We start from the raw sequence: 15,420 nt of genomic DNA, 5'->3' as shown, positions 1-15,420 counted from the left end.
CACGCAGAAAGACTAGAAGGCCCCCTCCACTTTCTCTCCACCTTCCCACTCCTGACCCCGGAAGGACTCCGCACCCAGTGGCCAGGCTGCTGCTCAGCGCCGGGCTGCGGCAGGGAAGCAGGCGTGGGCCGGCTGCACCGGGAGCCGGTGGAGCGCCAGGTACCCGGGGTGGAATGATGGACTGGAGGGGGAGCGGGGTCGCGACGCCCTCTGGGCAGAGCCGCGGGAGCCGGGCTGCAGTGCGGGCTTCAGCGGGCTGGCGCCGAGCGGTGGGGAGAGGAAAGAAGTATTACCTGGTGGAGTAGTGGAGAGCGGGGCCCCAGCGCCTGGGGGAGGTCCGCAGAGTGGGTGCTGAGTCGGGATGGCGAGGGTGTAAGTCCGCACAGGGTTTGGGTGGCGAGCCAGCAGGCGCTGCTTTTCCGGTTCTCTTGGTGGAAGGCTAGCGCTGGACCTGGGGCGGCTCCTGTGGTCGGAGGTTTGCGCAGGGAGTGGTTTGGGTTGTGGACTGTCATGCTGCTTGGAAGGTGCGCTCAGAGGGTCGTTTTGGCATAGGGTGGATTGTGGCGTCGGATCCCTTCTGTAATTAAAGTTGTAAAACGGTTGTTCTCCGGAGGGAGGACTCCGGAGATCTTGCAGCTAAGGATTTTTGCTGTTTTTAAAGTATCCTTCTCAGAGTTCAGGTGTGTAGGTTCAAGTTGCACGTCAGGTTTTTTGATATTTCAGTCTTTCTTGCTCTGATGATGAAGTGAAAGTTGTAGAATGCATTTTTACGGTATTTAAGAAGCGAACTCTGTTTATGAAACTTATTTTTAATTGCACAGTGATTAGAATGGAGAGTAGCCAGTAATACATTACATATTACAATATTTTTGGTAATGTTTTATTCTTCCTTTATAAATTTGAATAATCGTGAAACCGTCGTGTTTAATTATACTTCTGAAAGTGTATTCTGAAATAACAGGTTTTTTTGATATTCAATTAATAATGATGGTTTGAAATTAGTTTCCGTAGTGGTTTTCATTTTATTTTTTTATTATTTTTTTATTTTTATTTTTTTGACAGGCAGAGTGGACAGTGAGAGAGAGAGAGACAGAGAGAAAGGTCTTCCTTTTGCCGTTGGTTCACCCTCCAATGGCCACCGCGGCCAGCGCGCTGCGGCCGGCGCACCGCGCTGATCCGATGGCAGGAGCCAGGAGCCAGGTGCTTTTCCTGGTCTCCCATGGGGTGTAGGGCCCAAGCACCTGGGCCATCCTCCACTGCACTCCCTGGCCGCAGCAGAGGGCTGGCCTGGAAGAGGGGCAACTGGGACAGAATCCAGCGCCCCGACCGGGACTAGAACCCGGTGTGCTGGCGCCGCTAGGCGGAGGATTAGCCTAGTGAGCCGCGGCGCCGGCCAGTTTCCATAGTGGTTTTCAAAGAAAGGGAATAAGGTGGTTAGAATGCAGAACCACAGATTTCTCAAAATTCCCTTAAGAGGACCACTGCGGTGAGTTGAAGTGTTTGTGTTATCTTTTTCTTGTCTGCTTAAAAATTTGGGATGATCCATTGTGGCTAAAAGAACGTTGCATGAATTCTTTTCAGGTTGTGTGTGTGTGTGTGCGTGCACGCATGTGTGTTTAGTGCAGTAGCATAAATTGCTTTATGATTTCCATTTGACTTGATTCTCTGAGGAGAATCTAATTGGTAACAATGTTTCTCAAAGTTAACATTTTTCAGGGAAGGGAGAAGGATATATTTTTCTTCTGTATTTTTTTAAACTGATACATGGGGACAATTTTATAAAAAGCCAATTATTATAGAAAGACTTAAAAGAGGGGCTGGCGCTGTGGTGTAGAAGGTTAAGCTTCTGCCTGCAGTATCAGCATCTCATATGGGTACTGGTTCAAATCCTGGCTGTTCCACTTCCAGTCTAGCTCCCTGCTAATGCACCCAGGAAAGCAGTGGAAGATGGCTCAAGTCCTTGTGTCCTTGCACCCACGTGGGAGACCTGGAGGAAGCTCCTGGCTCCTGGCTTCGGCCTGGCGTATCCCTGGCCTTTGTGGCCATTTGGGCAGTGAACCAGTGGATGGAAGATTTTCTCTCTCTCTCTCTCTCTCTCTCTCCCCCCCTCCCTCTCCCTCTCCCTCTCCCTCTCTTTCTTTGTAATTCTGACTTTCAAATAAGAAAGCAAATGTTAAAAAAAATGGATTAAGAGAAAAGCATCAGTTCCTTGCCCACTCCCTTATTCCCCTAGTGTCATTCTCCAGAGGACCATTTTTGCTGTCTTAACTATTGGGGATTTTCTCTGTGTTTCTCAATAATGTGCCTATGTCACAGCTGTTGGTTATGATAAACGTACTTCAATTAGAACTAATTATACCAGGCCTAAAAATTGTAATTAGAACCTCGAGGAAAGGGGAGATTTGGTTTACCTTGCAGTATCACTGGTAAGGATTAAGGTGAGTGCCAGTAGTAGTAGCCCACCTGAAGGGGGAAAGGACACCACTACTGAATAGTTTTGACACTTGTCTGAAAAAAAGATGGGCCTTAATAGAAGGGAATGGTCTGCCATAGGCAGAGAGATGGGTGCAGAAAGAACAAACCTAAAGAAAATATAATGAGTCAGCTTTTAGAGAGGGATAGTGGGTAATTTTTGCTTTCATCGGTAGTGATATGCGGCACCGCCTAAGGAGAAGAGGATTGGATTTGGAGTAAAAACATTCTGGTGGCCACAGAAGCCAGCTCTCTATTCACCAGAGATGGTCCTCAGACTTTTCTTGGCCTAGATGACATACTCCTCAGGCCCCTTGGATGTCGTGTTCTCCAGGCAGCCTTTGGATGTATTAATTCAGCTTCCCACAATCTTTTATTTCAGGGGCAGTATATCTTGATAGCATTTATAAGTATTCGGGGAGTTGGAAAGTATATTTCTGTATTATAAATGAGTGGATAAGTCAACTGGTTTATACATCAGTATCATGGAAATGTGTTCAGCAGGGGATAGTGAGACTCGCCTTGAACCATCATGTTACTGTCAAGGGTCTACCATTCTAGGGAGTGCTCTTTGAGTGGCATCTGGGTCCTCTGTAGACATATGAGTTTTTTTTTCTCGTTAGTTTCAAAACAAATAGCATGTGTTAAAACAATATAAAAGTTTTACGTTGGAAGGTCAGTGAATTCTGAGTTCCCATTCTGGCCCCAGGAATCCTGTTCCAGATTCCATTCGTCAGCCTCCCTTTCTCCTTGTTGTATGAAGGAAATGAGAGGGAAGATTTCATTTTTTATCTTTAAAAATCAACACATAAAAATTTATAGGATTCTTGTTAAACTTCATTTCTTTTAAGATTTTTTTTATTTGACAGAGTTAGTGAAAAAGAGAGACAGAGAAAAAGATCTTCCTTCCGTTGGTTCACCCCCCAAATGGCTGCTACAGCTGGAACTATGCCGATCCGAAGCCAGGAGCCAGGTGCTTCCTCCCAGTCTCCCATGCGGATGCAGGGGCCCAAGCACTTAGGCCATCCTCCACTGCCTTCCCGGGCCACAGCAGAGAGCTGGACTGGAAGAGGAGCAACCGGGACTAGAACCTGGCACCCATATGGGATGCCAGTGCCACAGGTGGAGGATTAACCAAGTGAGCCATGGCACTGGCCAAACTTTTCATTTTAAAAATTGACACACAAACTTATTTATGGAGTAAGGAAGTAGATTTTAAATTACTGCCTGAAGGTTGATAAACTTATTTAACCATTCTAAAACTTAGAATTATCTTTTTTTTTTTTTTTAAGATTTATTTATTGGGGGCTGGCGCTGTGGTGCAACAGGTTAAAGGCCTGGCCTGAGGGGCCGGCATCCCATGTGGGTGCTGGTTTGAGTCCTGGCTGCTCCTCTTCTAATTCAGCTCTCTGTTGTGGCCTGGGAAAGCAATAGAAGATGGCCTAAGTCCTTGGGCCCCTGCACCCACGTAGGAGATCCAGAAGAAGTTCCTGGCTCCTGGCTTCGGATCAGCGCAGCTCTGGCTGTTGCGGCCATCTGGGGAGTGAACCAGCGGATGGAAGACCTCTTTCTGTCTCTACCTCTCTCTGTAACTCTTTCAAATAAATAAAATAAATCTTAAAAAAAAGATTTATTAATTTATTTGAAAGTCAGAGTTACACACAGAGAGAAGGAGAGGCAGAGGCAGAGGCAGAGAGAGAGAGAGAGAGAGAGAGGTCTTCCATTGCTGGTTCACTCCCCAGTTGGCCACAGTGGCTGGAGGCTAGGCTGATCCGAAGCCAGGAGCCAGGAGCTTCCTCTGCGTCTCCCATGCAGATGCAGGGGCCCAAGCACTTGAGCCATCTTCTACTTCTTTCCCAGGCCACAGCAGAGAGCTAGATCGGAAGTGGAGCAGCCAGGTCTTGAACTGGCGCCCATATGGGATGCTGGCACCAACAGGCAGTGGCCTAACCTGCTATGCCACAGTGCCAGCCCCTTCTTTTTTTAAAGATTTATTTATTTTATTTGAAAGTCAGAGTTACAAAGAGAAATGGAAAAACAAAGAGAGACAGAGATCTTTGATCCTCTGGTTCATTCCCCAGATGGCTGCAAGGGCCAGTGCTAGGCCAAACCAAAGCCAGGATCCAAGAGCTTCATCTGTGTCTCCCCATGGGTGCAAGGGTTCAAACATTTGTGCCATCTTCCACTGCTTTTCTCAAGTCATGACCAGGGAATTGGATTAGAAGTGGCCCAGCCAGGACACAAAGTGACTCCCATATGTGGTGCTGGCGTGCCTGGTGGTGATCGCTTGATAGACTACGCCATAACACCAGTTCATGGAACTTAAAATGTTCTAAAGACAATTTATCACCTGTACTCAAAGTTTAAATCTTGTCCATTTTCTGTTTTGCTGCTTTGGTGATTAATAAATACAATTTCAGTTCAGTTATAATATCATGAATAACTGAAAAAACAGAATAGCTGATAGGAGATATATTTTGAATTCACTTTTTTATGGGTAAAATAATCAGAAACCTCTGTGGCTAATATGTTTTTATGTTTCTTTGAATGAAGATTCCAAGAGGAGTCATGTCAGAAGAAACAGGAAGCGAATCACAGTTTTCCTTGAAGGCAGCAGCACTGAGAGTATTTGATCTCCCTCTGTCTTGGTATTCTTCTCTCTCCCAGGTAAACCAATAGAAGCTCAGATGAACTTGAATAATTTTGTTGCTCAGAGCATATTTAGTTTACAGAGTTTAATTTGAACTTTTTATATAGTACAGTCATAAACAATCTAAAATTTACTTGGTTTTTGTTATCATAGGTTTTGTTCTCTTAGTTATAGCTCTTAAAGGAGGATTTTGTAACTTTTAAATGAATTTCCCTCTCTTAGATTGATTTATAGTCTATTTCAGTTATTTTTAGTGAATTATGTTATTTCAATATACTTGTTCTTTTATAGTTATTGTATTTTTAATTTATTGTTGTAAAATACATGTAGCATAAGATTGGCTGTTTTAACCATTTTTTTTAAGAAAAGATTTATTTATTTGAAAATCGGAGCTACAGAGAAAGAGGGAGAAAGAGGGTGTGAGAGAGAGAGAGAGAGAGAGAGAGATCGATCTTCTATCTGCTGGTTCCCTCCCCAGATGACCACAAGTTCCAGGGCTGAGCCAGAACAAAGCTAGGAGCCAGGAGCTTCATCTGGGTCTCTCACGTGGGCAGCAGGAGTCCAAATACTTGGGCCATCTTCTGCTGCTTTTCCCTGGCCATTAGCAGGGAGCTGGATTGGAAGTGGAGCAGGCAGGGCATGAACTCGTGCCCATGTGGGATGCTGGCATTGTAGGCAGCAGCGTTACCTGCTGTACCATAGAGCCGTGCCCCTGTTTTAATGATTTTTAAGTGTACAGTTCAGTAACATTACGTTCACATTGTTGTGCAGCCAACCTTCAGAACTCTTGCCATCTTGCAAAACTGAAACTCTATTAATTTATCAGGACCTCTCCATACTTCCTCCCCCAGCCCCAGCAACCAACATTTCAGTTTCTATCTCTTTGAATTTGTCTATATATTTCCTAAGAGGAATTACGCAGAATTTCTCTTTTTGTGACTAGATTATTTTGCTTAGCATAATATCCTCAGCATTCATCCATGTGTAGCATATGTCAAAATTTCCTTCTTTTTAAAGGGGATTAATTAGATATGCCACATTTTGCTCATGAGTTCATCTGTTAATGGACATTTGGGTTGCTTCCATGTTTTAGCTATTGTGAATAGTGCTGCTATGAACATGGATGTACAAAATATCTCTTTAAGACCCTACTTTCAGTTTTTTGGGTAAATACCTAGAAATGGAATTGCTGAATTATATGATAATTCTGTTTTCAGTTTTGGGAGAATTGCCATACTGCTTGCCACGTGGCTATACCACTTTATATTACTGACAGCCTACAACTTTTCCACATCCTCCCCAACACTTATGATTTTCTGTTTTATTGATGGGAGCCATCTTAATGGGTGTGAGGTATTATCTCTTTGTGGTTTTGATTTGCCTTTCTCTGTTGATTGATGATGTTCAGCATCTTTTCATGTGCTTATTGGCCATTTGTGTTTCTTCTTTGGAGAAGTCCTTTGTCCAATTTTGAATCACATTTTTTTGTTGTTGTGTTTTTGGAGTTCTGTATATCTTCTGTATTAACCCATTAACAGGTAGGTAATTTCCAAATATTTTCTCCCATTCTGTAGTTTGCTTTTCTGTGTTGATAATGTCTTTTGATGTGTAAAATTTTTAAATTTTCATCATGTTCAGTTTTTCTGTTTTTTCTTTAAAAATTTTAAATTTCCAAAGCAACAATTGTGAGGTAGTACTGAGCTCTTATATACTCCTCACCTCATTTCTCTATTAACATCTCATTTTACATATTTGTCAACAGTTAAAGAACCACACCCAGCTAGCCCTATTTTTTTAAACCCAGACTTGTTTTGTTCCTACTAACCCTGTGATGCTGTGGTAGTCAACATTCTGGGTTCAATTGAATTTTTCCCTTAATTTTAGTTCCTTTTAAGAGAGAACAGTGATGTTTGTCTTTCTGTGTCTAGCTTATTTCACTCAACGTGATGTTCCCCAGTTGCAACCATTTTGTTACAAATGACAGGATTTCATTTTTTAATAGCTGAATAATATTCCATTGTATATGTATACAGCATTTTCTTTGTTTACTCATCTGATGATGGAGACTTCGGCTGATTCTATATTTTGGCTATGGTGAACGATGCTGCTATAAACATGGTGGTGCAGGTATCTCTGATACAATGTGTTCCTATCTTTTCAGAATTGCTTTGGCTAGTCTAGGTTTTTTGTGATTCCATATGAATTTTAGGATTGTTTTTTTCTGATGCTGTAAGGAATGTCATTGGTAATTTGACAGAGATTGCATTGAATCTAAAGATTGCTGTAGGTAATATACCACATTTAAATGATACTAATTCTTCCAATCCATGAGCAAGAAATATCTTTCCATTTTTTGTGTGTGTGTCTCTGATGATTTATCAGTCTTTTATAACTTTCATTATAGAGATATTTCACTTCTTTGGTTAAATTTATTCCTAAATGTTTGATTTTTTGTGGATTTTATAGCCTTTGATATCATATCTAAGAAATTATTTCCAAATTAAATGATGTGAAACTTTTTAAGGTTTTTGGTTTTACATTCAGGACTTCAATTTATTTTGAGATAATTTTTACACATATGGTGTTAGGTAGGTTTCAGCTTCATTTTCTTGTCTGAGGATTTCTATTTTTCCCAGCACCATTTGTTAAAAAACTCCTTTCCCCAATGAATTATCTGCTATCTTTGGATTTCATTTTTTCTTTGCCTACTTCCTTGATTATGCCTACTTCCTAAGATTATTAATTTGAGATTTTTCTAATTTTTTAATGTAAGCTTTTATAGTCCATAGATTCACTTTGTGTTAGTGCATACTATGAGTTTTGGTATGCTATGTCTTCGTATTCCTTGATCTCTTTAGTACTCTGTTTTTTTTTGTTGTGATTTCTTTTTTTTATTTTTATTTTTTTGACTGGCAGAGTGGACAATGAGAGAGAGAGACAGAGAGAGAAAGGTCTTCCTTAACCGTTGGTTCACCCTCCAATGGCCGCTGCGGCCGGTGTGCTGCGGCCTGCACATTGCGCTGATCCAAAGCCAGGAGCCAGGTGCTTCTCCTGGTCTCCCATGCAGGTGTAGGACCCAAGGACTTGGGCCATCCTCCACTGCACTCCCTGGCCACAGCAGAGAGCTGGCCTGGAAGAGGGGCAACCGGGACAGAATCTGGCGCCCCAACCGGGACTAGAACCTGGAGTGCCAGCGCCGCAGGTGGAGGATTAGCCTTTTGAGCCATGGTGCCAGCCTGTGATTTCTTTTTTAATCCATTTTTTAAAAAGATTGTATTCAATTTCTAAAATCTTGTGAATTTTTCAATTTTACTACTATTGGTTTCTTTCTTTTTTTTTTTCTTTAAAGATTATTTATTTGAAAGGCAGAGTTACAGAGAGGCAGAACCAGAGAGAGGGAGATCTTCCATCTGCTGGTTCACTCCCCAGATGGCCGCAACTGCTTTAGCTGTGTCAGTCTGAAGCCAAGAACCAGGAGCTTCTTCCAGGTCCCCCATGTGGGTACAGGGGCCCGAGGACTTGGCCATCTTCTACTGCTTTCCCAGGTCATAGCGGAGAGTTGGATCGGAAGTGGAGCAGCCAGGGCTCGAACTGGCACCTATATGGAATTCTGGCACTGCAAGCAACAGCTTTACCTGCTATGCCACAGCGCCGGCCCCAGCTTCTATTGATTTCTGGCTTAATCCTGTTGTTGGCAGAGAAGATACTTTTTATGATGTTTATTTTTAAAAATTTAGTGGCCAGTGTTGTGGCACAGCGGGTTAACGTCCTGGCTTGAAGCGCCGGCATCCCATGTGGGTCGGTTCTAGTCCCAGCTGCTCCTCTTCCAATCCAGCTATCTGCTATGGCCTGGGAAAGCAATAGAAGATGGCCCAAGACCTTGGGCCCCTGCACCCGCATGGGAGACCCGGAAGAAGCTCCTGGCTCCTGGTTTTGGATCGACGGAGCTCCAACCATTGCGGCCATCTGGGGAGTGAACCATCGGATGGAAGACCTTTCCTCTCTCTGTGTAACTTTGACTTTCAAATAAATAAATATTTTAAAAAATTTATTGAGGTATAATTTGTAACTTAATATATGGTCTGTCCAGGGCAATGTCTTATGTGTCCTTTACAAGAAATGAATGCTAATATTGTTGGTTAGAGTGTTCTACCTATCTCTCTCTCTCTCTCTCTCTCTCTATCTATCTTAGATGTAGTTACATGCTGTATTAACTCCTCTGTTTCCTTTTCTTCTGATTCATCCATTTTTAGTGGAAGTTACTGGAGTCTTTATCCCAGTGGAACTGTCTCTTTCTCCCTTTAGTTTTGTCAGTTTTTGCCTCACGTATTTTCATGGTCTGTTGTTAGGCACATAAGTATTTATAGTTGTTATTAGGCACATTAGTATTTATAATTGTTACATCTTCTGATATTGAGCATGTTATTGATATGTAAGAGCCTTCTTATCTCTGGTAACCTTTTTGATTTAAAGTCTATTTTATACACATATAGTCACTCTTGCTTTCTTTGTTTACTATTTGCATGACATTTTTCTTTTAACTTTTTTTTTTAAAAGATTGACTTATTTATTTGAAAGAGTTACAGAAAGAGAAGGAGAGAGAGATTCCATCTTCTGGCCAGTCCCCAAATAGCTACAACAACCAGGGCTGGGCCTAGCCAAAACCAGGAACCTGGAACTCCGTGTGGGTCTTCCACATGGGTGGCAGGGTCCCAAGTGCCTGTACCATCTTCTGATGCTTTCCCAGGCACATTTGCAGGGAACTGAGTCAGAAGTGGAGCAGCTGGGACTCATATGGGATGCTGGTGTTACAGGTGGCTGCTTAACTTGCTACACCACAATGCCAACCCCATACATTTATTATTTATTTATTTATTTATTTGAGAGGTAGAGTGACAGAGAGAAAGGTATATCGGAAGAAGAGTAGCTGGGTCAGGAACCTGCGCCCATATGGGAATGCTGGCACCACAGGCGGAGGCTTAGCCTACTATGGCACAGCACCAGCACCTCATACCCCATAATTTTTTTTAAGATTTGTTTCTATTTATTTGAAAGAGAGAGTTACAGAGAGAAAGAGAAAGAGAGATCTTGCATCCGCTGGTTTACTCCCCAAATGGCCGCAATGGCCGGAGCTGAGCTGATCCGAAGTCAGGATCCAGGAGCACATGGGTGCAGGGGCCCAAGGACTTGAGCCATCCTCCACTGCTTTCCCAGGCCATAGCACAGAGCTGGTTCAGAAGAGGAGCCGCCGGGACTAGAACCAGCGCCCATAAGGGATGCTGGCGCTTCAGGCCAGAGCTTTAACTCGCTGTGCCACAGTGCAGGCCTCAATGCCCCATAACTTTTATCTATTTGTGTCTTTGTATCTAAACTGAATCTCTTGTGGACAGCATATTGTTGGCTCATATGGACGGCATATTGTTGGCTCAAATGTTATCCATTTGCCAATCTATGTCTTTTGATTGTAGCATTTAATACATTTACACTTAATTACTAATTAAGGAGAGACATATCATTTGGTTATTTTTTTCTATGGCCTATAAATTTATTGCCCCTCATTTTTTTTTTTTAAGATTATTTATTTATTTATTTATTTGACAGGTAGAGTTACAGACAGTGAGAGGGAGAGACAGAGAGAAAGGTCTTCCTTCCGTTGGTTCACCCCCCAAATGGCTGCTACAGCGGGAGCTATGCCAATCCAAAGCCAGGAGCCAGGTGCTTCTTCCTGGTCTCCCATGCGGGTGCAGGCGCCCAAGCACTTGGGCCATCCTCCACTGCCTTCCCGGGCCACAGCAGAGAGCTGGACTGGAAGAGGAGCAACCGGGACTAGAACCCGGCGCCCATATGGGATGCCCGCGCCACAGGCAGAAGATTAGCCAAGTGAGCCACGGCACTGGCCACGCCCCTCATTTTCTATATTAATGTTTTCTTTTGTATTTAATTGATCTTTTGCCAGTGAAACGTTTATATTTCTTTCTCATTTTGTTTGTGTATATTCTGTAATTATTTTGTTATTGGCATTTATATCCTATAGTTATAACCCTCTACTGGGTCTCCCACATGGGTGCTGGTGTCCAAACATCCTTCCCAGGCACACCAGCGGCAAGCTGGATTGAAAGTGGAGCAGCTGAGCCAGCGCCGTGGCTCAATAGGCTAATCCTCCACCTTGCGGCGCCGGCACACCGGGTTCTAGTCCCGGTTGGGGCGCCGGATTCTGTCCCGGTTGCCCCTCTTCCAGGCCAGCTCTCTGCTATGGCCAGGGAGTGCAGTGGAGAATGGCCCAGGTGCTTGGGCCCTGCACCCCATGGGAGACCAGGAAAAGCACCTGGATCCTGGCTCCTGCCATCGGATCACCGTGGTGCGCCGGCTGCAGCGGCGGCCATTGGAGGGTGAACCAACGGCAAAGGAAGACCGTTCTCTCTCTCTCTCTGTCTCTCTCTCTCACTGTCCACTCTGCCTGTCAAAAAAAAAAAAAAAAAAAAAAAAGTGGAGCAGCCAGGACTTGACCCAGCACCCACCTGGGTTGCCGGCACCACCATGCCACAGTGCCAGCCCCAAAAGCTCGATGATTTTACAGCTCTGTTTTCACTCCTTTAAGTTTTTAATTCCCAAAATTACATTTTTATACATTGTATATCCAAAGGATAAGCTAAAAATTATTTTCTTAAGTATATTAGTTTCTAAAATCATGTAGAAAACAAAATGTCAAGTTACAAGCCAATGTTAAAATAATACCAGCTTTTAGACTAATTTAAAAGAATAATTTAAAAGTATCTCAAATCAGGAATATATTTGTCTCTTTTTTAAAAAAAATTTATTTATTTGAAAAGCAAAGTTACAGAGAGAGAACGAGAGAGAGAGAGAGGAAGAAAGAGAGAGAATCTTCAATCTGCTGGTTCAACTCCCCAGATAGCCACAACAGCTGGGGGCAGGCCAGACTGAAGCCAGGAGCCAGGAGCTTCATTCAGATCTTGCACATTCATGCAGGGGCCCAAGTATTTGAGTCATCTTCTACTTTCCTGGGACATTAGCAGAGAGCTAGATCAGAAGTGGAGCAGCTGGGACTTGAACCAGCACCTGGATGGGAGGCCGGTTTACAGGTGGCAGCTTTACCCACTATGCCACAGTGCTGGCCCCTATTTGTCTCTTTTAAAAAAACTTTTTATTTCAGAATAATTTTAAGTTTATAAAAAAAATTGTGAAGTAGTACAAAAAGTTCCCATATATCCCAAACCCAGCTTCCCCTGTTATCAACATTTCATATCACAATTAATGAACTATACCCAGCTTCTCCTATTTTAATAACTAAACTCACTGTATTCCTTGTCCCTTAAGTCACATAGAAAACAAAAAGTGGGGTTACAAACTGTTGTTAACAGTAAATACTGGCTTTATAATTACTTGTGTGTATATGTGTGCATGTGTATCTGTATCTGTGTATGGTATATATATTACATATATATAGTAAATATGTATACACACAGATATATACATACATGTGCCTTTATTAACATCTTCATACTGCTTTTTTTTAAGGATTTATTTGTTTGATGATCAGAATTACACAGAGAGAGAAGGAGCGCAGAGAGAGAGAGAGAGAGGTCTTCCATCCGCTGGTTCACTCCTCAATTGGCCGTGATGGCTGGAGCTGTGCTGATCTGAAGCCAGGAGCCAGGAGCTTCTTTTGGGTCTCATACATGGTTGCAGGGGCCCAAGGACTTGGGCCATCTTTTACTGCTTTCCCAGGCCATAGCAGAGAGCTGGATGGGAAGTGGAGCAGCCTAGACCCAAACTGGCGCCCATGTGGGATGCTGGCCTTGCAGGAAGTGGCTTTACCAGCTACACCACAGCACCAGCCCCTAAAATATTAATTTTTGAAACCAGTAGTGTTTTAGATTTCTCTTATGGATTTTTTGGGCACTTTCTCCACATTGATGCCACTGTAATACCTGCTTTTCAATTCTAGGAATAATTTTCTGGGGCCCAGATTAGTGTTCAGGATGTTCGTGGGATATTTTATTAAATTACGTGGAGAGTCATTGCAGGTCAACTTCAGGATACATCCTCTACTTCGACTCAGGACCTTTGGTATACAAAACTCATTCCCTGCTGTGGGATGCACTGAGATGGTTTGGTAAACTATAGCCTGTGGGCCAAATTAAAGGCTACCATCTGTTTTTGTAAATGAAGTTTTATTGGAATACAACCATGCTGATATGTTAATGTATTGTCGTTGACTGCTTTTTTACTATAACAGGAGAATTAAGTAGCTGAAGCGAAGCTCTTATGTTTCAGAGTCTATTTTACTGTCTGGACTTTACACACATTTGCTGACCCCGGAACTGAGTGGGCTATAGTTTGATTAGCATGAAAGAACCGTGAAACATCATGTAGGAAAAGCTCAGTATTGTCATTTGGATAGTTCTTACCTTTAGAATTGGATTTAGTTTTCATGAAAAAAGACATACATGAGACTTTTTCTTTGTACATTAGAAATTGATAATCCATGTTAGATGTGATTCAGTTAAAATTGCATAATCAGATCTGTCATCAGTGCAGCTGAGTCATTTCAATAGATAATGCACAGCATACATGAATTTAAGCATACCTTCTATAATCACCCTGATTCCTGCTCCACTATTATGAAATTGTGTGATCTTGAGCAAGTTACTTCACCTGTCCGTTTTTACCATCTTTCAAAGGGATGAAAATGTGTAGTGTCTAGCCCACAGTAAAGATGAGTAAAGTTTTAAAAATTCTTAGCTCCTATTTTACATCCCTGTGTCATTTATGTGAGTATTTCAAAAAGGTCTTAGAAAGATGGAAGTAAAAGATCTATTTATTTTGGTACACAAAATTTTCAAATCTGTGCATAGTTTTGTAAGACACATGGTCCAGGAACACTTTGAAGACTCCATGAATGCATGGCTATCAAACATTTTGGCAGCAAAATAAACTTACCTTTTAATTCCATTTTACGTGACCTTTTTGAAGTACCTTAGTATTTAAGGACTAAATACTACATTTTCTAGATAGTTTTTCCTTTTGTTTAATGAACAGATAGATTAAACAAAATACTTGAATCTGTTACCTTGTGATAGTCTTAAGAATTACTGTGGTATGTTATTCCTGTGTATCATCTTAATATAAGCAGATTCTGTTTTTCTGTAAATTCAGAGTGTTTGGCAAGTAAGACCAAGAATTAGCTAAGCATTTAAAAATAAAATCTGTTTAGCTGCTGTCTGGTATCTTGGATTGGATCCTGGAATAGAAAAGTAATGTTAGTGGAAAAGCTGATGAAATCAGAGCAAAGCCATAGTTTAGGTAAAACTATTGTGCTAATGTTAGTTTTTACATGAGCACTATTATTATGTAAGATATTAGCATTAGGTCTGAGTGACAGGTGTATGGGAGCTCTCTTTCCTATCTTTGCAGTTTGTAAAACCAAATTATTCCAAAATAAAATATTTATTTTAAAAATAAAATTCTGTAAGGCAAAGTTTAATAAGAGCTAACATTTATTTTTGAGTGCCTATTGAGTGTATGTTACCTCTTCTCATACCACCCATATATTAAAGATACCATCCTCATTTGACAAATGATGAAACTGAAATTTGGAGGCATTAAGAGGCTTGCCCAAAGTTTACAGTTTGCATGGTGTGTATTCTAGTTATCAGAGCAATTAATTCAAAATATAAGCATCTAATGTCATGATAAAAAGTGGTGGGCAAGAGACACACTTAGTTCCTGTCCCTGTCTGAACTTAAAGCTCAACAGAAAACAGACTGCTCCTACTCCCAAAAAGAAGATGTAGTATGTACTGTGTTGGTGTAGTAGATAGCTTAGTTCTGGTGTGAAGTTTATGCTTAATAAGAAAAAATAAGTGGAGTGAGTGAGAAAACTTCTATATGACTAAATATCTCTTCTCTGTCTCTAGAGAACCTTAAATTATGGGGGGATATTGACAAGCTCATTTGGCTGTGGAATGGGGAAGGTTGTGAAAGCTGAGCACAAGAAATGGTGTCTTAAATGCCTTTCATTGTTTTCTCACTGCTTAGCCTTCAAGCTGACTGTTAGTGTTGAATGAGATGTGTCTAGTTTTCATTCTACTTGAAGGAAGGAAATGGACAGTCTCATCTCAGAAAGCCCGTCTGAGCTTTGGGACTCCGAGATGTTGTATTTCCAGCCTTCCAAACACTGAAAGAGGAAGTAATTGACTTTCTTCTGGGAGAAAAGGAAAAACAAAAATGAGAAGTCATAGGAGAAATATTAGAGATTCTCAAGCTTGGTGGTGTTTA

At 41.9% G+C, this 15,420-nt stretch overlaps 1 protein-coding gene across 3 annotated transcripts in view; it reads left to right on the top strand.

The window, feature by feature from the left end:
• MIGA1 (mitoguardin 1) overlaps window positions 1–15,420 on the top strand; it is a 106,450-nt gene continuing 91,030 nt past the window's right edge. Inside the window, exons 1-2 of one of the 3 annotated variants that reach the window (XM_008265037.4) lie at window positions 1–159; window positions 5,026–5,139. In XM_008265037.4, coding sequence (XP_008263259.1) covers window positions 5,041–5,139 — 99 coding nt within the window. In that variant the 5' untranslated portion in view covers window positions 1–159; window positions 5,026–5,040. Of the gene's footprint in view, window positions 160–424; window positions 525–5,025; window positions 5,140–15,420 lie in introns of those variants that run through there. The other 2 variants (XM_017346160.3, XM_051857579.2) reach the window with 2 other exon arrangements.

Source organism: Oryctolagus cuniculus, chromosome 7, assembly GCF_964237555.1.
Source record: "Oryctolagus cuniculus chromosome 7, mOryCun1.1, whole genome shotgun sequence".
Lineage (NCBI taxonomy): Eukaryota > Metazoa > Chordata > Mammalia > Lagomorpha > Leporidae > Oryctolagus > Oryctolagus cuniculus.
The sequence above is the reverse complement of the archived record's forward strand: the minus strand, read 5'-3'. Positions and strand labels throughout refer to the sequence as shown.